Source organism: Schistocerca gregaria, chromosome 5 (genome assembly GCF_023897955.1).
Source record: "Schistocerca gregaria isolate iqSchGreg1 chromosome 5, iqSchGreg1.2, whole genome shotgun sequence".
In the NCBI taxonomy this organism is placed as follows: Eukaryota; Metazoa; Arthropoda; class Insecta; order Orthoptera; family Acrididae; genus Schistocerca; species Schistocerca gregaria.
This window is the reverse complement of record NC_064924.1, coordinates 600,442,417-600,466,098: the sequence shown is the minus strand read 5'-3', so window position 1 is coordinate 600,466,098 and position 23,682 is coordinate 600,442,417. Positions and strand designations below refer to the sequence as shown.

Below are 23,682 nucleotides of genomic sequence, written 5' to 3'. Positions count from 1 at the left end.
TAGGGTGTGATCGAGAAGTCTGTCAGAGCAGATGAGAATGGCACCAAAGAAATAGGAAATGATGCTGCTGTAAAACTACCCAATGCAACATTTGTGGCATTAAAGTCTGATGTGGATGGCCTGGTCGGTGCCATATGAAAAGCGAGTGAGTGAACGGCTGCAGCCCAAACCTCCTGCAAGTTTACTTGACATGGTGAAGGGAGGTGAAAGAGCAGATGTACGCGGAGCAGCACAGTATAATGTTCCCACAGGGCTGTCGTCATGATGAGCTGGGGCATGTTCGGAGGGGTGGAAACCACAGTTAGTATCACTACGCGGCACATTATTCACATCATGTGGGGGCCTGTAAAGTGCACTGAGCGGCGGAACGGTCACTGGGGGCGGAAACTTGCCTGGAAATGTTCGTGATATACACTGTGCATTGTCCACTTTGTAAACCCATGAAGTGATGAAGCATTCTGGTCGAGGGAGCACGATCGGTACATGTGCTAGTTGCTAGCATTGCTACCCCTGGATCACAGGGTCCCAGGATTTTCTTTGCTTGGGAACAGGGTGTTTGTGTTATCCTCATCATCATCATCATCATCATCATCATCATCATCATTTGTGACGTTGGAGTGTGAAAAAAATTGGACTGTGAAAAAATTCGGACTTTGTGCAGGCACTGATGACCATGCAGTTGAGTGCCCCACAAACCAAACATCATCGTCATCATCATCATCATCATCATCATCAGGTTCACGTGGTCTGTACTAACAAAGGCGAGGTTGCACCCGGCTCTGTTTTAATGGTTGCCTGATACATAGTTTGTGCACGAAATGCAGAATCCACATCAGCGTGATGAAATGTAGGAACTTTACTCTCCTTATTATCATTTTTGAAATGCACATGTCGATGCACACTCACTGGAGAGGTAAAGCCTGAGAGTGTAGTGACATGCACTGTCAAGTGGCGAAAGTGTTGAGTGACGAAACTGCAGGAAATGTGTTGTAGAATTCAGGTTGTGGTGAAGCAACGAAATGTCCTGTTGTAGGTGCAGGAGATTAGATATCCACCTGCAGCACAGCAGGATACATGGCCCAAACGAAGGCATAAATGAAGCCAGTGTGGTAGACGGAGAAAATACTTGCACTACCAGGAAATGGCGTGCGAATTCTTGTTCGGGATGACCTCTGTGGGATTTTGATTGGGTTGTAGCAAAGGAAACACACACATTTCTGTAAGACTCAGTATATTTCATTACAGAGTTCCACATTACAACAAGTCCTACAGCCAACTCAACAAGCAAGATGGTGTGGGCCGTTACGTTAACAGAGTCGAAGAACTTGCATTGGTGGAGATATGTCGTTCGTGCTTGTCAGTGCCTCATATTTGTTATGCGATCTGAGGCTTTCCCAGTGTCTTTGATGCTTCAAAGGTTTTTGGTTGTCCTGCCAGAGGCAGTTATTGAAGGTACACAATATTCGGTGAATAATTGTTCCGCCATCATCAGGTGGTACTAATGGGATGAGGGGTCTTCGGTGTGCTCCTGGTATATTTCCCTGTGGGTTCAGAGTTCTGGCCTCGCAGGCTCCACATCATGCTTGGGGGGGGGGGGGGGTTCAGTGGTCTGCCAGCCACTGCCCGTATCTTGCATCCGAATGTTATGATTTTCTTTGATTGAGCTGAGTACTCTCTCCCATACCTTATTTATTTGGAAACCCAAGTCCCTGTTTATTGAATTACCTGTCACGAGAATTTCAATAGCTTCTTAAAAAATGGAGTCCCAAAATTTGTTCATGTTGGCCAAGTCTTTCATTTACTGATATTTCATCGAATATCCATTCTCAATGCAATGTTCTGTTTTTGCCAACTTGCTAGGCTGCAGTAAGCAGGTGTGGCACTCGCATTGTTTGCAGTGATCTCCAGTGGTGTCAATTTTTTGACCAACGTAGGTTTCCCGCATTCGCAAGGGGCTTGGTTGACTCCGGCTTTTTTGAGTTGCAGGTCATTTTTGATCTCCCGTAATAGGACTCGTATGTTGGCTGGAGGGTGATGATGATACATTGACAGCAAATGGTATGCAAGGGTCTTCTTCTTTTCTTCTTATTCTGAGTTTTCATCTCTCTTTGGATTCGCGGGGTTCTTGCATTGTAAGACCATCCAAATCTGTCGACAGGTGTATCAATTTTTGCAGAAGACAGACTCCAGGTGTTGCAGCTCTGCCTTCAGACTTTGTTCGTCTGAAATGGTTTATACCCTGTGTACAAGGGTGTTCAGCACACTATTCTTTTGCGAGGGATGGTGACAGTGGTAGGCGTGCAGATATAAATCTGTATGAGATAGCTTGCAGTAAACACTGTGGGTAAGCAAGCCATCAGGCCTACAATGACCTAGAACATCGAGGAATGGAACTTTTCCATCTTTTTCTCTTTCCAGCTTAATTTCAGATGTTCTTAGAGCTCCTGCACTTTTTTGGGTCCATGTGGCCAAGTGACAAACATATTATTGATGTAACAGAAGAAATAGATGGTTTCTTTTCCTGCAGTTTCCGGTGCTCTCTCTTCGAAATGCTCCATAAACATATTTGCTACAACCGGCAAGATAGGGCTGACCATTGCTACGTCATCAGCGTGTTAGGACATGTGTGAAAAGCTGTGTCAGCTTTGGGCTGGTCATCTCGCTGATTAATTTTATGGAGTCTTATAAGGGAACCCGGGTGAAAAGTGATAGGACATCAACGTACACCAAGATGTCAGACTTCTACAGCCTCAGGTCCTTCAGCTGACTGATGAAGTCTCCTGCATATGGCATGTACACTTTATGACATAAGGCCAGAACTCTGGACCCACAGGTATGTACACTGGAACTGCACGTCAGACTCGTCATTCCATTCGTACCACCTGATGATGGCAGAACGGTTGTTGCTTGTCAAAATATCGTGGACCTTCGACGGTTGCATCGGATGTTACACCTGATAACCTAGGAAGCAAATCATTTATTGTTGTAATGTCAGTTTTCAAGCAAAATATCTATGATAGGCATTGAACACTTTGTGATAACAATACCAGTGTGGCAGTTTGTCACATAGAAGTGTTTGTGTCAGTTGTCCACTCTTTTTTATTTGAAGTAATAGCATTTTTCTTGAAATTACATATTGAGTTTCTGTAATTATTAGTATGTTCTGATGTTGGCACCTACTCTAGGTTCATTTGAAGTCTTATTTTTTATTATTATTTCCAATAGTTTCACCAATTAATGCAAAAATATAGTGAAACAATTGCAACTCTGATAGGCACTGCCCAAAGCAAGTAGTTCATCATGCAGTCCTTTAATCTGTTTCCATACACTTAGTATTCTCTCTCCCTCTCCCTCTCCCTCTCCCTCTCTCTCTCGGTCTGTCTTTTTTGTAATGCATTAGTTACAAAATTATTGTTACTTTTAATGACTTAATTTCAGATACACCAAAATGTAACTAAGTTAATTTCTATTAAATATATTCACAGCTTCAGAGGCTCTGTGGTCGTCGAGCCAAGAGACAAGGACAGGCAATGGAGCTGATTGATGTGAGTGGAGATGCTATCATGCCAGATCCAAAAGAGTGGCTAACAAAACAGCTAACACAAGAGCAACAAACAAAGGTTCATGGTCACAGTCATCGGAGAAATGATGGTCCAACAACACAGCAGAGACGGAAACATCAAATAACTTACCTAGCATTCCAGGTAAGTATAATTAGTGGAAAAACAATAACTTTAATAAAAATAAGCCTTAAAAAGTCTACTATCATTATATTGTGCCACCATAAAAAAACAAAAATGTGTGTGTGTGGCCGCCCGAAGTGGCCGTGCAGTTCTAGGCACTGCAGCCTGGGACTGCGAGACCGCTACGGTTGCAGGTTCGAATCCTGCCTCGGACATGGATGTGTGTGATGTCCTTAGGTTAGTTAGGTTTAACTAGTTCTAAGTTCTAGGGGACTAATGACCTCAGAAGTTGAGTTCCATAGTGCTCAGAACCGTGTGTGTGTGTGTGTGTGTGTGTGAGAGAGAGAGAGAGAGAGAAAATAACAGAGCATCTTTAGTATACAATGTTTGCAGTAATATTGAAAATACACAGACTACATACTGCTGTAATAAAACACAGTAACCATTCTGCAAACATATTTTTAAAATTATCTATTGAAAAAGTTTATTAAAATTTAGAATAAAGCAGACTATTGCTTAATGTTAATTCAAATTGACTCTAAGTAATATTAGACACAATTTAAATCCTAATAACAATATCTTGCCTCTGAAACTTTATCGTATCTGGTTTTCAATACATTTTACCTCCCTCTTCTTTTAGAGATTTCTGAAAACAAATGATATATATATATATATATATATATATATATATATATATATATATATAATAGAGGGAAACATTCCACATGGGAAAAATATATATCTAAAAACAAAGTTGATGTGATTTACCAAACAAAAGCGCTGGCGGGTCAATAGATACCCTAACAAACACAAACATACACACAAAATACAAGCTTTCGCAACCAATGGTTGCATCATCAGGAAAGAGGGAAGGAAAGGGAAAGACGAAAGGACGTGGGTTTTAAGGGAGAGGGTAAGGAGTCATTCCAATCCCGGGAGCGGAAAGACTTACCTTAGGGGGAAAAAAGGACAGGTATACACTCACACACACACACATATCCGTCCGCACATACACAGACACAAGCAGACATGCATATATATAATAGAGGGAAACATTCCACGTGGGAAAAATATATCTAAAAACAAAGATGATGTGACTTACCAAACAAAAGCGCTGGTAGGTCGATAGACACATAAGCAAACACAAACATACACAAAAAATTCAAGCTTTTGCAACCAACGGTTGCTTCATCAGGAAAGAGGGAAAGACGAAAGGATGTGGGTTTTAAGGGAAAGGGTAAGGAGTCATTCCAATTCCGGGAGCGAAAAAGATTTACCTTAGGGGGAATAAAGGACAGGTATACACTAGCGCACGCACACACACACACACACACACACACACACACACACACACACACATACACAGACACAAGCAAACTTCCCATCTCCGGAGTTCTGACAGGTTGGTGTTAGTGGGAAGTATCCAGATAACCTGGACGGTGTAACACTGTGCCAAGATGTGCTGGCCGTGCACCAAGACATGTTTAACCACAGGGTGATCCTCATTACCAACAAACACTGTCTGCCTGTGTCCATTCATGTGAATGGACAGTTTGTTGCTAGTCATTCCCACATAGAAAGCTTCACAGTGTAGGCAGGTCAGTTGGTAAATCACGTGGGTGCGTTCACACGTGACTCTGCCTTTGATCGTGTACACCTTCCGGGTTACAGGACTGGAGTAGGTGGTGGTGGGAGGGTGCATGGGGCAAGTTTTACATGGGGGGCGGTTAAAAGGGTTGGAGCCAGAGGGTAGGGAAGGTGGTTTGGGGATTTCATAGGGATGAACTAAGAGGTTACGAAGGTTAGGTGGACAGCGGAAAGACACTCTTGGTGGAGTGGGGAGGATTCCATGAAGGATGGATCTCATTTCAGGGCAGGATTTGAGGAAGTCGTATCCCTGCTGGAGAGCCACATTCAGTCTGTTCCAGTCCCAGAAAGTATCCTGTCACAAGTGGGGCACTTTTGTGGTTCTTCTGTGGGAGGTTCTGGGATTGAGGGGATGAGGAAGTGGCTCTGGTTATTTGCTTCTGTACCAGGTCGGGAGGGTAGTTGCGGGATGCGAAAGCTGTTTTCAGGTTGTTGGTGTAATGGTTCAGAAATTCGGACTGGAGCAGATTCTTTTGCCACGAAGACCTAGGCTGTAGGGAAGGGACCGTTTGATGTGGAATGGGTGGCAGTGTCATAATGAAGGTACTGTTGCTTGTTGGTGGGTTTGAGGTGGACGGACTAGGTAAATCTGATGGAACCAAAGGAGTTGAGGTTGCAGAGGAAATTCTGGAGTTCTACTTCACTGTGAGTCCATATCATGAAGATATCATCAGTAAATCTGTACCAAACTTTGGGTTGGCAGGCCTGGGTAACCAAGAAGCGACCCATGAATAGGTTGGCATATGAGGGGGCCATCCTGGTATCCATGGCTGTTCCCTTTAATTGTTGGTATGTCTGGCCTCCAAAAGTGAAGAAGTTGTGGGTCAGGATGAAGCTGGCTAAGGTAATGAGGTTTTAGGTAGCGTGGCAGGTGATAGGCGTGAAAGGAAGTGCTCCATCGCAGCGAGGCCCTGGATGTGCGGAATATTTGTGTATAAGGAAGTGGCATCAATGGTTGCAAGGATGGTTTCCAGGGGTAACAGATTGGGTAAGGATTCCAGGCGTTCGAGAAAGTGGTTGGTGTCTTTGATGAAGGATGGGAGACTGCATGTAATGGGTTGAAGGTGTTGATCTACGTAGGCAGAGATAAATTTTGTGGGGGCGTGGTAACCAGCTACAATGGGGAGGCCAGATTGATTGGGTTTGTGAATTTTAGGAAGAAGGTAGGGTTGCGGTTTGTCGGTGGGATCAGGAGGTTGATGGAGTCAGGTGAAAGGTTTTGTAGGGGACCTAAGGTTCTGAGGATTCCTTGAAGCTCTGCCTGGACATCAGGAATGGGATTACCTTGGCAAACTTTGTGTGTGGTGTTGTCTGAAAGCTGACGCAGTCCCTCAGCCACATACTCCCGACGATCAAGTACCACGGTCGTGGACCCTTGTCCGGCGGAAGAATGACGATGGATCAGTCAGCCTTCAGATCACAGATAGCCTGGTCTTCAGCAGTGGTGATGTTGGGAGTAGGATTAAGGTTTTTTTAATAAGGATTGAGAAGCAGCAATTCCTGGAAGGTTTGGAGAGGGTGATTTTGAGGAAGAGGAGGTGGGTCCCACTGCGACGGAGGACGGAACTGTTCCATGCAGGGTTCAATTTGGATCGTGTCTTGGCGAGTTGGATCATTAGGAGTAGGATTAGGATCATTTTTCTTCATGGCAAAGTGATATTTCCAGCAGAGAGTATGAGTGTATGACAGCAAATCTTTGACGAGGGCTGTTTGGTTGAACCTGGGAGTGGGGCTGAAGGTGAGGCCTTTGGATAGGACAGAGGTTTCGGATTGTGAGAGATGTTTGGAGGAAAGGTTAACTACTGAATTGGGGTGTTGTGGTTCCAGATTGTGTTGACTAGAATTTTGAGGTGTTGGGGGAAGTGGAGCTGGAAGTGGGAGATTGAGTAGATGGGAGAGACTGGGTCTGTGTGCAGTGAGAGAAGGTTGAGGTTTGCTGGAAAGGTTGTGAAGGGTGAGTGAGTTGCCTTTCCGGAGGTGGAAAACCAGGAGATTGGATAGTTTTTTGAGGTGGAGGGTGGCATGCTGTTCTAATTTGCAGTTGGCCTGTAGGAGGATGCTCTTAACAGCCGGTGTGGATGTGGGAGAGGAAAGATTGAGGACTTTTATTAAGGATAGGAGTTGACGGGTGTGTTCATTGGCTGAGTTGATGTGTGGGTGAAGGATTAGGTGGGTGAGGGCAATGGATTGTTCAGTTTGGAACTGGTATAAGGACTGATGGAAAGAAGGGTTGCAGCCAGAGATGGTAACTTTAAGGGTGAGGCCTTTGGGGGTAATGCCAAATGTCAGACAAGCCTGAGAAAATAAAATATTGGAGCGTAATGTGGCTAAGGAGAAGTCATGTTTGCGGAGGGAATGTAAATAAAATTTAATGGGGTCGTTGTGGGGGTGTTGTGAGGATGACATGGTATTAGAAGGTGGAAAGTGTAACATGAGGCTGAAATGAAAATGAAAATAAAAATATATGGGGAGAGATAAAGGCGAACTACAAAGCAACTGGAGAACTGGTGTGAAAAAAGGCGAAAAAGTGTTGGTTAAAGCTGGGCTACGTTGATCCTTTGGGGAACTTGGGTTGGTAGACAACGATGTGCATAAAGGTTAGGTGGTTGTGTTGCCGCCAAAACACGTTAAAGGGTGGAGAAATTCGGGAAAATTTCGAAAAACCTACGTTTAAATGTATTAAAAGGAGTGGTTTTGTGGTGGCAGATTATGAAAATGAGGCTAACAATTGTCTGACGAAGAAATAATGACGTTAAAACCTGTGGGAAGCGGCTAAAAATGATCAGTGATGTGGGAAAAACAGAAATGGAAATAAAGTGAAAGTTATTAGAACTAGCCGAAATGGTTGTTTAATAGGTGAAAGGAATTGTTTGTGAACTAGAAATGGTGGATTTTATAGCAGCGGTAGTGTTGAAAGCGGAAAAAAAATTATTTTTTTGTTATGGTTTGGAAAGGGGTTATGTATTATTGAGTATATATAGGCAGGATAAAATTGTATAGTAGATTACGGTAAAAAGGAGAAGGTGAATATAAAGTGAAACTACTGGCAAAAACAGAAAGAGAAAATAAGACAACAGAAAAGATTTCCAAATGCAACAGTGACAATAAGAAACGTAATTGTTGAGTTCAAATTAATGATATGAATATAATAGAGGGAAACCCATTCCATGTGGGAAAAATATATCTAAAAACAAAGATTTGACATTTGTAAAGGCAAATGTCTGCTTGTGTCTGTGTATGTGCGGATGGATATGTGTGTGTGTGTGCGCGCGCGCGAGTGTATACCTGTCCTTTTTTCCCCTTAAGGTAAGTCTTTCCGCTCCCGGGATTGGAATGACTCCTTACGCTCTCCCTTAAAACCCATATCCTTTTCGTCTTTCCCTCTCCTTCTCTCTTTTCTGAAGTAGCAACCCTTGGTTGCGAAAGCTTGAATTTTGTGTGTATGTTTGTGTGTCTATCGACCTATCAGCGCTTTTGTTTGGTAAGTCACATCATCTTTGTTGAAACCTTAATCCTACTCCCAACATCACCACTGCTGAAGCCCAAGCTATCCCTGATCTGAAGGCTGACCGATCCATCGTCATTCTTCCGGCGGACAAGGGTTCCACGACCATGGTACTTGATCGTCGGGAGTATGTGGCTGAGGGACTGCATCAGCTTTCAGACAACACCACATACAAAGTTTACCAAGGTAATCCCAACTTGATTTCCAGGTGGAGCTTCAAGGAATCCTTAGAACCTTAGGCCCCCTAGAAAACCTTTCACCTGACTCCATCAGCCTCCTGACCCCACCGACACCCCTCACCCCTACTTCTACATTACATATTGAAGAATAGAATTTGGAAGTTTGTTGTTTAATGGTGTTTATCATTTAATGCACAGTATTGTTTGAAGGGACAACAGTACCCAATTACTAAAAGTTGCCAACAATCTCTCTACCTACATCTCCCATTTTTAGACACACTATTGGAGTAGTAGTAAGAGCAGCAGTACATTTATTCATCTGTGGATCACTGATATGAGGATACTGAACGTGCCGTAATATTATAGGTTAAGAACACACAGCTAATTTGTGTAGCCATTTACATATTAATAGGTCTAGTTTGACAAGAATAGTAAAATTAGTCGGCCGTGGCCTAGTAGTGGGAACCACTACAGCATTTGCGTGAAGTAATTTAGGGAAACATGGAACATCTAAATCAGGATAGCCAAGTAATGATCAGAGCTTCCATCCTCCCAAATACCAGACCAGTCTATTGAAAACAGTGCTGCTCCCTCGTTTGGTTGATCCTGTGTGCAATACTGTTTTGTTTATACATTCCTGTGGAGAAATTATTTCATAAATTAAAAAGTTAATACCACACTGTTCTTCCATCAGTCACACGTTTAGATGACATTAGAATCATAACAATTATTTCATTGTTAATTATATGTGCTGCATCTTTCCATTTGTTTGGCTGATAAACTGTGTCAGCATCCCTTTGGAACGAGCAAAATCTTGGGCTCACAAAGAGAGTGAGATGTTAGTATTATCCTTTGGGAATGTTGGATGTTCTTAGGGATGGGGAAAACTCAGAATACAGAAATATTCATAAAATGATAAATCTTTTTATTATCATGAAGTCACGTTATATTTTTGTACCAAACCCCTCATCACATTATCTAAGGACACCTTCACCATCTAGAATGTATTGTTTAACAGGTACTTTTTAAAAAGGTTTGTATCTGTAGGCTAGCATTCGGAACTTACCCGTCACATTGGCTGTGTCCATGTCACAGTGACTTGCGTTTTTGTGGCCACCACCTTACTGTGCGACAATGGTGGACCCCATTTGCTTCTGGCTCTCATGAATCCAGATTAGTCATCTGAATTAAAACTTAATATCTCGTGATTCATATCACGATGCTGTTTGTAACACAATTATTCTAGCAAAATTCTCTATAAAGCTAGATATGCTTATGTTTGCTTAGTTATTTCTTTCATTATTGATGAGGAATATGATGAGTATGCACACTGGACAGACATATCGTGCCACATCTGAAACTGTATGGTGTTTCTTGCTCCATAAACTTCGCGATATCAGTGACATATTTGATTAACCACAGATACTTGATTAACCACTGGTACTATACCAGCTTCAACATGTGCTACCTTATCTCAGTTCCTGTGTCACAACTAGCTATAGGGACTCTTTCAGCTCCAACCTTTGCTACCTTATCTCAACTCTTATGAATCAACTAACATTTTCTCCTCACTTCATATTTCTCTGGACACTTGCTAAGTTTCCTCACAATAACACTCTCTGATCTCTTGCCTGTAATCCCCTACTTTGGTTCCGACCATCATCTCTGATAGATGCTGGCTGTGCTTCAAGGGACGAGGAGCAATATAGCAATGACGTTGTGGCCAGTGACCCATCTCACATCCGTGCGATATCCTTGCACCACATTGTACTGTTTTGGGCAGACGTTGTGTAACGAAAACACAAAAAAATCTTACCATAAGACATTGTTGCAACTGTGCATTATCTGTTGCACCACTGGTCTGTGCTGTATCACAGCTTTCACTTATCGAACTAGAGAAAAGAATGACAGATAGAAGCAAAACAGAAAGGAAGAGAAGTAGTTCTGCATGTGACTCGGGGACACTGTGGACACCATTCCACATATCCATTAGCACAGATGTGTGGAGAACTCTTAAGTTTATAACTTATGTATAACTTCATAACTTACATGTGTGCTGTTTACATTTATCTAAATTTATGAGGATCCAAGGTTTGTCACATCTTAGCTAAGTATTTTACTTACATTGCCTGGCACAATACCCTCCTTATCAGCATGCCCACCATACTACGTCATGTGACTTGATCTGTAGAGCCACATGTTACACTGAGAGCATATATCTGGTCTTGTAGGTTCGTCCATTGGACCCTTTCCTGGTATCAGAACCACATCATATGATATGTTAGTAGCAAAGAGTAGAGGTGGACACACAACCAGGAGTCCACAAGTGGTTATATCACACATGTGCTGCTATTTACTCATTATGGTGCTGCTCGGGTTCTGCTTCCAGCTTCTCCTGCACCATCCGCTTCGGACACCACTGAAGTTGTCCCTTTATTCTGTAACAGCTATAATGAAATTGGGAGCCATTCTTCCAGTTGTCAGGATGGTAGTCTGCTTTCCAACCAGGACATTGTGGGTTGGATGGCATGCCGGGGTCCAGAGGAGTCTGTCGGAGGTGAAGGTGCAGCAAGACAGACAGACGTGCAGGAAAACGCTTTATTATTCATCAAGCTATATCAGATACAAGTGCATGCAATTGTCTGTTGAGCACAGCCTGGTATTGACCCACAGTGTCCTCATATCAGTGTAGAGGTGGTACATGAGCTTGGAGCAGCACAGTTCCTTGGCGTCACTGACACCAGGAGCTGAGATGGCGGTTGCCGATTGAAGTCCCTGTGGTTCGGCTAGTGATGGCCAGCACAGTCCACATAGCTGGGCAGCAGTGTGGAAGCAGGGTGCTATTGGGCACTGAACCATGAACCTTGGCATACATGTTGTTGTCTGAGGATGATGAAATCTATCCAGTGGTTACTGGGGGTCTGACAGCATTGCACTCATCGGGTTACGGCCACCAGTTCAAACCTGCCCAGTGGTTCGATTGACACGTATAATAATGCTGTGGTCAACAGACAAAATAACTATTGTAACACTAACATTGAATATGTTTGTCTCCTTCACACTAGGAGCAGGAATCCAAGTAAAGTAAAGCTGTGAGCAGTGAGGTAAACAGTATGGCATATGGAAGTTTAGGTCAGTCCTGGAATCTTGCCGAAATAGTTAAGATTGCTGCTTGTGACAAGTAAGATATCCAGGTTTCTGGTCTGGCACAAATTTGTGTGTCACCAGTAGGTAACACCTTCATGCTTAAAGCCATTCTTCTGTAATTGCAAATAAATTTCATAAAATTTGTCATGACAGAGATCTTGGTTAACTTTTACATAATTGTTTCTCACCCTTTACCATCACCTCATTGACAAAGTTTAAGGAATCAGGTTTTGAATCCCTTCTTTACATTGTTATGGGAGAGTCATCTATTATGATGGTGAGAAGCAGTGGTCACACAGAACTTCCTTGTTTTATCCTACTATTCATATTGAACAGGTGTGATCTTCAGTTCTGGACTGCAAATACAGGCAGTTTTTCATGCACAAACATTATTATATATGGCTGAATATATCAGAGACATAGCAGATCCTCAGACTGGAGGAGGATAGGGAAGGAAACTGGCCATGGCTGTTTCAAAGGAATGATCCTAGCATTTGCCTTAAGCAGTTTGGAGAACCACAGAAAATATAAATCTGGTGGATAGCTTGATGGCGTAGTAGGAAAAGGGAGAGAAGGAAACGTAGTAGGTGAATATGGATTGGGGCTAAGAAATGAAAGAGGAAGCCGCCTGGTAGAATTTTGCACAGAGCAAAACATAATAATAGCTAACACTTGGTTTAAGAATCATGAAAGAAGGTTGTATACATGGAAGAACTCTGGAGAATCTAAAAGGTATCAGATAGATAATATAGTGGTAAGACAGAGATTTAGGAACCAGGTTTTAAATTGTAAGACATTTCCAGGGGCAGATGTGGACTCTGACCACAATCTATTGGTTATGACCTGTAGATTAAAACTGAAGAAACTGCAAAAAGGTGGGAATTTAAGGAGATGGGATCTGGATAAACTGACTAAACCAGAGGTTTTACAGAGTTTCGGGGAGAGCATAAGGGAACAATTGACAGGAATGGGGGAAAGAAATACAGTAGAAGAAGAATGGGTAGCTTTGAGGGATGAAGTAGTAAAGGCAGCAAAGGATCAAGTAGGTAAAAAGACAAGGGCTAGTAGAAATCCTTCGGTAAGAGAAGAAATATTGAATTTAATTGATGAAAGGAGAAAATATAAAAATGCAGTAAATGAGTCAGGCAAAAAGGAATACAAACTTCTCAAAAATGACATCGACACGAAGTGCAAAATGGCTAAGCAGGGATGGCTAGATGACAAATGTAGGGATGTAGAGGCTTATCTCACTAGAGGTAAGATAGATACTGCCTATAGGAAAATTAAAGAGACCTTTGGACATAAGAGAACCACTTGTATGAACATCAAGAGCTCAGATGGAAACCCAGTTCTAAGCAAAGAAGGGAAAGCAGAAAGGTGGAAGGAGTATATAGAGGGTCTATACAAGGGCGATGTACTTGAGGCAATATTATGGAAATGGAAGAGGATATGGATGAAGATGAAATGGGAGATATGATACTGTGTGAAGAGTTTGACAGAGCACTGAAAGACCTGAGTCGAAACAAGGCCCCCGGAGTAGACAACATTCCATTGGAACTACTGACGGCCTTGGGAGAGCCAGTCTTGACAAAACTCTATCATCTGGTGAGCAAGATGTATGAAACAGGTGAAATACCCTCAGACTTCAAGAAGAATATAATAATTCCAATCCCAAAGAAAGCAGGTGTTGACAGATGTGAAAATTACCGAACTAACAGTTTAATAAGTCACAGCTGCAAAATACTAACGCGAATTCTTTACAGATGAATGGAAAAACTAGTAGAAGCCGACCTTGGGGGAAGATCAGTTTGGATTCCGTAGAAATATTGGAACACGTGAGGCAATACTGACCCTTCGACGTATCTTAGAAGCTAGATTAAGGAAGGGCAAACCTACGTTTCTAGCATTTGTAGACTTAGAGAAAGCTTTTGACAATGTTGATTGGAATACTCTCTTTCAAATTCTAAAGGTGGCAGGGGTAAAATACAGGGAGCAAAAGGCTATTTACAATTCGTACAGAAACCAGATGGCAGTTATAATAGTCGAGGGACATGAAAGAATAGCAGTGGTTGGGAAGGGAGTGAGACAGGGGTGTAGCCCCTCCTCGATGTTATTCAATCTGTATATTGAGCAAGCAGTAAAGGAAACAAAAGAAAAATTTGGAGTAGGTATTAAAATCCATGGAGAAGAAATAAAAACTTTGAAGTTCGCCGATGACATTGTAATCTGTCAGAGATAGCAAAGGACTTGGAAGAGCAGTTGAACGGAATAGATATGGTCTTGAAAGGAGGATATAAGATGAACATCAACAAAAACAAAACGAGGATAATGGAATGTAGTCGAATTAAGTCGGGTGATGCTGAGGGAATTAGATTAGGAAATGAGACACTTAAAGTAGTAAAGGAGTTTTGCTATTTGGGGAGCAAAATAACTGATGATGGTCAAAGTAGAGAGGATATAAAATGTAGACTGGTAATGGCAAGGAAAGTGTTTATGAAGAAGAGAAATTTGTTAACATCGAGTATAGATTTAAGTGTCAGGAAGTCGTTTCTGAAAGTATATCTATGTAGTGTAGCCATGAATTGAAGTGAAACATGGACCATAAATAGTTTGGACAAGAAGAGAATAGAAGCTTTTGAAATGTGGTGTGACAGAAGAAAGCTGAAGATTAGATGGGTAGATTACATAACTAATGAGGAAGTGTTGAATAGGATTGGGGAGAAGAGAAGATTGTGTCACAACTTGACAAGAAGAAGGGATCGGTTGGTAGGACATGTTCTGAGGCATCAAGGGATCACCAATTTAGTATTGGAGAGCAGCGTGGAGGGTAAAAATCGGAGAGGGAGACCAGGAGATGAATACGCTAAGCAGATTCAGAAGGATGTAGGTTGCAGTAGGTACTGGTAGATGAAGAAGCTTGCACAGGACAGAGTAGCATGGAGAGCTGCATCAAACCAGTCTCAGAACTGAAGATCACAACAACAGCTTGATGGCGATTTATATCACCATGTTCCTGATTGCAAGTCTAGGATCTTACTATTTTACTGTACCTAAACAAAATGTATTTACAATAAAGGGCATACATAGGCAGTACTACACAATACTATATTGAAACAGAGTTGTGTCTGCACAACCTTGTACACATGATGTAACTGGCCGAGCATCAAATATATAAAACTTCTTTTACAGACTGTAAACACTTCTTTCTTGCACAAGCATTAAAATCTGCAAAGAATTACACATGTGAATACAATTATTATACTGTCAATTAAAGTAATTTTCTGATTGCTACATGGACCAATCTACCACGTATGCCATATAACTTACATATCTTAAAGCAACTGATAAAGTCTTTATTATTCTTCATGTAGCCATGAAAGAAACAATATGTTTGACCTGTGTGCTAAAGCTGGTCAAAGATAATTTTTCACATATTACAGATACTGGCAAAGATCCCGAGTTCGAGTCTCGATCTGCCACACAGTTTTAATCTGCCAGGAAGTTTCACTGGAAGCGTCTTATAGTACGATACATCACACAAACTTTTATCCTAAATAATAAAGGAGTAAAGGAGACTATTCTCCAATTACCAGAAGCACTGAGTCGCTGACAGGCACACACCAAAGAGAATGAAAACTTTTCTAGCTTCTTTTGGAAGAAAACTTTTGACGAGCTAGAGGACACGGACACGGACACACACACACACACACACACACACACACACACAGAGAGAGAGAGAGAGAGAGAGAGAGAGAGAGAGAGAGAGAGAGAGAGAGTGAGAGAGAGGGGGGGGGGGAGGACTGCAGTTTGGCAGGTGGACTTTGAGTGGGGTCTCAGGTGGGATGGGTAGATAGAATGAGGCAGGAACAGGGGTGTTTGGGGGCAGATATGTAGTGGCTCAGAGGGATGAAGCAGGTACGCAGACTAGAAATGTGGGAGGGAGGAGTGGCAGGTGTACGTGTTGGGCATGCGAGACACCGGTACCAAAGCTAGTGAGGTATGATGCTTGATGTGAATGACATGGGGGTGGGAGGGTTTAACAGGACTTGGGAAGGGGAAACTTTTGGGTAGAATGTGTGGGGACAGTGGGTTAGTGGAGATTGGAGCAAGCAGGAGCAAAAGTTTTGTTGTAAGAATAACTCCCATCTGTGTAGTTAAGAAATGCTGGTGCTGGAGGGAAGGTTCCAGATGGTACACACACACTCTAGCTCATCAGAGGATTTGTTCTGAAAGCTGACAAGGTTTTTACTCTCTTTTGTGAGTGCCTGTCGATGATTCAACATTTCTGGTGTTCAGGGAGTAGTCTCCTATACTCTTTTTTTTTATTTATATTTTGTCAGAACAGTTTTACTTTTACTCTATGATGACATGCACACACGTACCATTAAATGTTTCTGAGAGTTAGAAGGCGATTAAAATTATTCTGTAATTTCAGTAGACAGTTGATGATTTTGTCATTTAATTGACATGCAGGGGTTGAACAGAAATATGGAAACACCAAAGACACAACACATTAACATGCCTAATACATGGCAGAAAAACTGTTGGCATTGAAAACAGCTGCCAGTCATCCCAGAATGGATAAATACACATCCTGAATCATTTTACAGGGAATCTTATACCATTATTCTTGCAAAATAGTGGCAAGTTCAGGTAACGATGACGGAGGTGGATAAAAATTGTGCACCCTTCTCTCCAAAGTAGACCACAAAGGCTCATTAATACTGAGATCTGGTAACTGTGGTGGCCAAGGGAGATGCCACAATTCATCCTTTTGCTCATCAAACCAGTACTAGATGATGCAAACTTCATAAACAGGAGCACTGTCATGGCGGAACACAACATCGACAGTGGGGAACAATTATTGTACCGTGGGATACACCTGATAAGCCAAATTCGTCACATAATCCTTGGCAGTAATACAGCCCTGCAGAATAACCGTGGGGCTCCTGGAATACCACGATTCGACTGCCCGTATCATCACCAAACCCCTGTCATGTTTCACTCTTGGCAGCAAGCATTCTGCATCACAGGCCTGCGACAGTGTATGCCAGACATAAACTTGGCCAGTACTTGGAAAATATTGTGAATTAAGACTTTCAGAAAAGTCTTGACTTTCTTGCATGGCTCCGTGGTCCAGGTTTTATGTCTTCGGCATCTCGTTTTCCTGTTACAAGTTTTGCATCACTGATGTATGGTTTTGGAATTCCAGCTCATCCTGTAATTCCCAACTTATGGACTCCCTTCATGGTGCTTTGGTGCTGACAGGATTCACGAGTGCAACATTCAGTTCTGCAGTGACTTTTTCTGCTGCTGTCCTCTCTCTTTGTGTCAACATCCTCATCAATAACCGCCTGTCACGATCACTCGACATACATTTCCATCTGTGCTGTGACTAAGCGGATGAGCTTTTTCTGCTTTCCCCATATGCAGTATAAATCTTTGATAAGGTGCCTCTTAAAACACCAAACACTTAGGCCATCTTTGTTACAGAAGCACCCCCCACAAGAACACCAACAAGTTACACACATTCGTATTCACTTAGCTCCAACATAAATAACTCACAATATTGTTAGATGGAAGGCTGCTACTCACCATATAGCGGAGACATGGAGTCGCAAATAGGCACAACAAAAAGACTGTCACAAATAAAGCTCTCGGCCTGTACAGCCGTCGTCAAAAATAGATCTCTCTCTCTCTCTCTCTCTCTCTCTCTCTCTCTCTCTCTCTCACACACACACACACACACACACACACACACACACACACACACACACATGACTGCAGTCTCAGGCAACTGAGGCCGTACTGCAAGCAACAGCACCAATTCATGGTGATGGAAGTGGTGACTGGGTGAGGGTAAGGAGGAGGCTGGGGTTGGGAGGGGGAGGGATAGTAGGGTAGGGGTGGCGTGCAGTGAAATGCTGCCCTCCTAGATGGAGGGTACTTCACTGCCTGCCATCCCTACCCTACTATCCCTCCCCCTCCACGCCCCTCCTCACCATTAGACTGTAACAAGACTGGTATTGTCTTGTTGTTGTTGTTGTTGTTGTCTTCAGTCCCGAGACTGGTTTGATGCAGCTCTCCATGCTACCCTATCCTGTGCAAGCTTCTTCATCTCCCAGTACTTACTGCAACCTACATCCTTCTGAATCTGCTTAGTGTATTCATCACTTGATCTCCGTCTACGATTTTTACCCTCCACGCTGTCCTCCAATGCTAAATTTGTGATCCCTTGATGCCTCAGAACATGTCCTACCAACCGGTCCCTTCTTCTTGTCAAGTTGTGCCACAAACTCCTCTTCTCCACAATTCTATTCAATACCTCCTCATTAGTTATGTGATCTACCCATTTAATCTTCAGCGTTCTTCTGTAGCACCACATTTCAAAAGCTTCTAATCTCTTCTTGTCCAAACTATTTATCGCCCACGTTTCACTTCCATATATGGCTACACTCCATACAAATACTTTCAGAAATGACTTCCTGACACTTAAATCTATATTCTATGTTAACAAATTTCTCTTCTTCAGAAACGCTTTCCTTGCCATTGCCAGTCTACATTTTATATCCTCTCTACTTCGAACATCATCAGTTATTTTTCTCCCCAAATAGCAAAACTCCTTTACTACTTTAAGTGTCTTATTTCCTAATCTGATTCCCTCAGCATCACCCGACTTAGTTCGACTACATTCCATTATCCTCATTTTGCTTTTATTGATGTTCATCTTATATACTCCTTTCAAGATACGGTATTGTCTGGACATGTTAAATTCCTTTTTTTTTTTACCCAAAATTGTGCAAATTCCTTTGAAGAAAAAGGATGTTCATTGTCAGAAACAATTGTTTTTGTCAAGCCTTCAAGAGAAAATGCAGAAGCGGACACCTCAATAGTGCTGGCGGCATGGGAATTAAAAAGGGTATTTGCTGTAGGCAACAGTGATAGTCAACCAACGCATTTGACAAAAGGTTCCAGCAGAGTCTATATGGAGGTGTTGCCATGGAGTATCAGAATGTGGCCAGGTGAAAAAATTTTGGTGTGGAGCAGACTGATTATCCACACATCTAAACCAAGCCACATGCAATGTTACATGCCAACTGCTTAGTTTGAACTTTTCCCCAATTATTTTTATGCAGAAGAATTAATACTTGCTGTTGCAATGAGGTGGGGATAAGCACTCTTGTCTGTTTCTAGGGCCTGTGAAGCAGAATCACATCATTCCCAATTGCCTTGCACGAAATATCTTTGCACTAAGGAACCGGGAATATGTTTCCAAGAGGACGGTCAACCTTTGTGAATGTAACTTTTTAGCAACCTTAGTGATTGGTCATGCTCTGTGACTTGTGGGATCCACTGTGAATCAAGAGGAAATGAATCCAGTGCTTGCAAATCAGAAGACTCAATATGTAAACAAGAAACTTCTGATGCATCAAATGCTGCATCTGTGCCAACATGTTAATGAAGCAATGTGTCAACATTGGCATGTTGTGCCTTTAGGTGATACAGAATTTCATACTGGTAATTTGACAATAATAGCAACCAAAGTTGGAGCATTTGCGCAGTGCTGTCGGGAACTTGCTTTGACAGGTGAAACAGTGTCTTATGTACATGACCAGAAAAAATGTTCTGCCATACAGGTCATTTTGAAATTTTTGTGATACCATATACTATAGCCAGGGCTTCCTTCTCGAGCACTGTTCAAAGTTGTGGAAGCAAGTGTGATGGGGCATTATGTGTTGTCAGTTTTATGGGATAAAAGCACTCTGATGCCATGAGACAAGGCATCTATAGCAACGCAAGTGGTTTGAGCAGATCATAGTGTATAAGGGAAGGTGACAAAGCAATGCAGTTTTCACTCTTTGAAAAGCTTTGCCGCAGTCTTTTGTCCAATGGAACAGAAAATATTTACATCTAAGGCAATTCAGAGGTGCGGCAATTTGTGCTGCATTAGGAATGAACTTTATGTAATAAGTTGACTTTCCAATAACAGCTTGCGGTTCACACAAATTCGTAGGAGACGGGAATTTCTGAATTGCTTTCAAATGTTTTGTCAAAGGATGAGCGCCATTGGTGTCAATGATATGTATAAATATTCAGTCACGTTGCACCATTATATTTCAGGCCTGCATCAGTGAAGAACTTGGAAAAAGACAGCAAAATTTTTCAATGTGCTGTCCAGGTGTTTGTCCGGAGACAATTACGTTGTCAAGATAATTAAAACAAGCAGGTACTTTAAATGTTACTTGCTGGGAAATTTTTTGAAATAATGCAGGTGCGGAAGTGCTTCTGAAAGGTAGGCATTGATATTCTAACAAGCCGACATGAGAAGTCACAACAAAAATTTTCTTTGTCTTGTCAGCCAATGGTAACTGAAGATCAGCATCTGTAAGATCAATTTTTGAGAGAAGAACTGTCCTCCCTCCAGATGATCAAAAATGTCCTCAGTATGTGGGAGCAGGTAGGAATCAATGACTGTATGTGAATTTCGTTTGAAATCTGCAAAAAGATGAATCTTCCAATTTGTTTTATGGCGGCCGACTAAGGGTGATGCCCACTGACGTGCTGAAATAGGTTTTAATATGTCAACGAATTCTAGTCTCTGAACTTCTGTAGCGACATCGTCGTGTAATCTGTGTGACAGTGGGCACGTGCAGCAAAATTTGGGATGTGCGTTAGCTTTCAGAGTAATGTTGAGTGTGAAAATCTTTTGCACACCCTAGAGTAACTTTGAACAAATGTTGATACTTGACACAGAGTTAATTGTTATGTGTGGGAAACTTTTGTGTCAATGGCATGCACATTGTCCTGTATGTCTAATTCAAAGGAATCAAACTCATCCAAGCTGAAAATATCTGGGCTCATATGTGAGCGGACTATAGTGAAAAATTGAAAGATACTCCCTTAATCATGTTTTTGTATTGTGCATTTAAGTGACACTTTCCAAGCATTGAAATGCTTGAGGCGATGAGGTGCAGACTTGATGTTTGCAAAGGTGGTTGACCAATTTTTTCATAAATATTTAGGTTAAGAAACATGACAGAAGCTCTGATAGCTAGTTGAAAAGGCACTTAGTAGTTACAAATTTGCAGTGCAATCTACTGTTTGCAGAATAGAGTTGTGCATTTTTTGTTGTGAAAAACTACTCCCTGTTTCCGCATGCACACTAGAGTTTTTTCCTGAATTTCGAGATTGGCAGAGCCTGTTTGAAATGTATGGTTCACTTTGAATGCATGTGTGTGTGTTTTCTGTTCACTTCTCTGAGCAGGAGGAAGTACAGAATCTGAACATGAAATGACATTTATTTCCATCTGTTGCTGCTTTGCATTATTCCTGCTTGAAACAGAGGAGGTCTTCCTAGTCTTTTGCTGGAAGACCTGTTTGATATGTCCTATACAGTGACAAAAATTGCTTTTAACGTGTCTGAAGAAGCAACTCTTCCGATGATGGGTGACATTGCATTTTACAGATGACTTCGCTTGATGTGGAGCTGAAGCAGTGGAATTAGCATTTTGCCAGTGCGGCAAACGTTTTATGTAGTTGCGTGCCTAACCTTGTTTACACAGTGCTGATTTGCAAGTGCTGGGGCTGTGGCCGTGGCTGGGGCATGTTGTTTGTCTCAAGTGAAGTGATAACTGGTAGGCAGAAATCTTGCTTGCTAAATCTTGAATTTCGTGTGCATCTATAACTTTAAGCACTTCACTTCATCTAGGGCTGTGATGCTTAAGAATTTTGGCCCTCAGTCTCTGAGCTAATAGATTCTGAAGAGCATCACTAAGCATTTCAACCTGATGAGCTGCGCCACAGACACAATTGAATTTACAGTCTCCAGTGTCCTACAATTCTGCAATTCATTCTTTATAGAATTGATCACTACAGTGTTGCGTATGAAAAAATTTGTACCATTGTAACAGCAACATGTATTTGACTCTCAAACAATTCATCTAATCTGTCAATTATGACCTCTTGGGGCTGTGTTTGAGTCTCGCTGAGGGGAAATAATTTCACTAATAGCCGGTTTGTGTATACTCCTACACATAAAAAGAAAAATGCTCGTGATTCACCAATCAAAGTGTTGATGCAGCTGTGTTATGTACTCTTGCCATGTTTTCTTCTCATCAAACTGTCAGACGGACGGACGGAGGGTGCAGTTTAACTCTATCTTTAGCCTTTGATGCATTTTGCTGCTAGGCTGCTCACACTTATATGTGATCTTTAGCCTTTGATGAATTTTGCTGCTAGGCTGCTCACACTTATATGTGGCATTTATTTATATTTCATGTCTAGTTCCATAAGATCAAATTGAGGAGCAAATCTCCATGGTCATGGAACATTTCAGTACATGAAAATACAACAGAAAAGTAATAACAGACAAAATAAAATGTTTGTGAATGCCAAAAAGACGACAAGCTTTAAGTTTATATAAACACAGTTAACAATGTGTCACAGGAATTAGCTTAATTTTTCAAGAAACTCCGTATACATCACAAGGTAATGAAAATAAGCAAAGTAGACTACTTTTCATGTTGAACTATCACTTACTTCAGATACTGTTATAGTAGTAAAAATGGCAGCATTAAGTCTTTGAACAAAGTCCTGAACATAGGCTTTCCACAACAGTTTACTATTTATCTGAACACCTAGGAATTTAAAATATTCAGTTTCACTAATCATATGCCCATTCTGTGTAACTAGGAAGTCAGGATTTTGAATTTTGTGTTTAGAAACTATAAAAACTGGGTTGTACTGTGATTTAGCATTAGTCTATTTTCTACAAGCCATGAACTTATGTCTTCAACTGCACTATTCGAACAGCGCGAATGTTGCACACAACACCCTTTACTACCAAGCTAGTGTCATCAGCAAACAATGTATTAGAATCACCTATAGTACTAGAAGGCATATCATTTATATAAATAAGGAACAGGAGTGGCCCCGGAACTGATCCCCGGTGACATTCCCCATTTAACCGTGACTCGCTCGGATCCCACATCATAACCATCCTCAGTTCTGTGGAGCATGACCTTTTACTGTCTATTCTTAAAGTAAGAAGTGAACAAATTGTGAGCTACTCCCCCTATTCCATAATGGTGCAATTTCTAGAGCAATATTTTGTGATCCAAACAATGAAATGCCTTAGTTAAATTGACAGCTATTGTTTGAACCTTTTATTAATCCATCCAGTACCACACATAGAAAAGAGAATATAGCATTTTCAGTTGTTAAACCAGCTCTAAAATCAAGCTGTGCATTTGACAGCAAATTATGTGAAATGAAATGATCCATTATCCTTACATACATGGACTTTTCAATAACTTTAACAAACCCTGGTCCCATAGAAATAGGTGTAAAACTGTGTATATCATCCATTTCTCCGTTTATATAAAGTTGTTTTATTACTGAATACTTTAGTCATTCAGGAAACGGACCATTCCTAAAGGAAAAATTACAAAGATGGCTAAATATAGGACTAAGATGTGCAACACAGCACTTTAGTGTTTCGATAGATACTCTGTAATATCCA

The 23,682-nt window shown here is 41.6% G+C and overlaps 1 protein-coding gene across 3 annotated transcripts in view; it reads left to right on the top strand.

Moving 5' to 3' along the window:
* Nucleotides 1-23,682, top strand: part of LOC126272486 (proline-rich protein PRCC) — an 85,133-nt gene that overhangs the window by 51,286 nt on the left and 10,165 nt on the right. For all 3 annotated transcript variants that reach the window (XM_049975372.1, XM_049975373.1, XM_049975374.1), the window contains exon 5: nucleotides 3,486-3,704. In XM_049975372.1, the coding sequence (XP_049831329.1) occupies nucleotides 3,486-3,704 (219 nt within the window). The remainder of the gene's footprint in view (nucleotides 1-3,485; nucleotides 3,705-23,682) is intronic.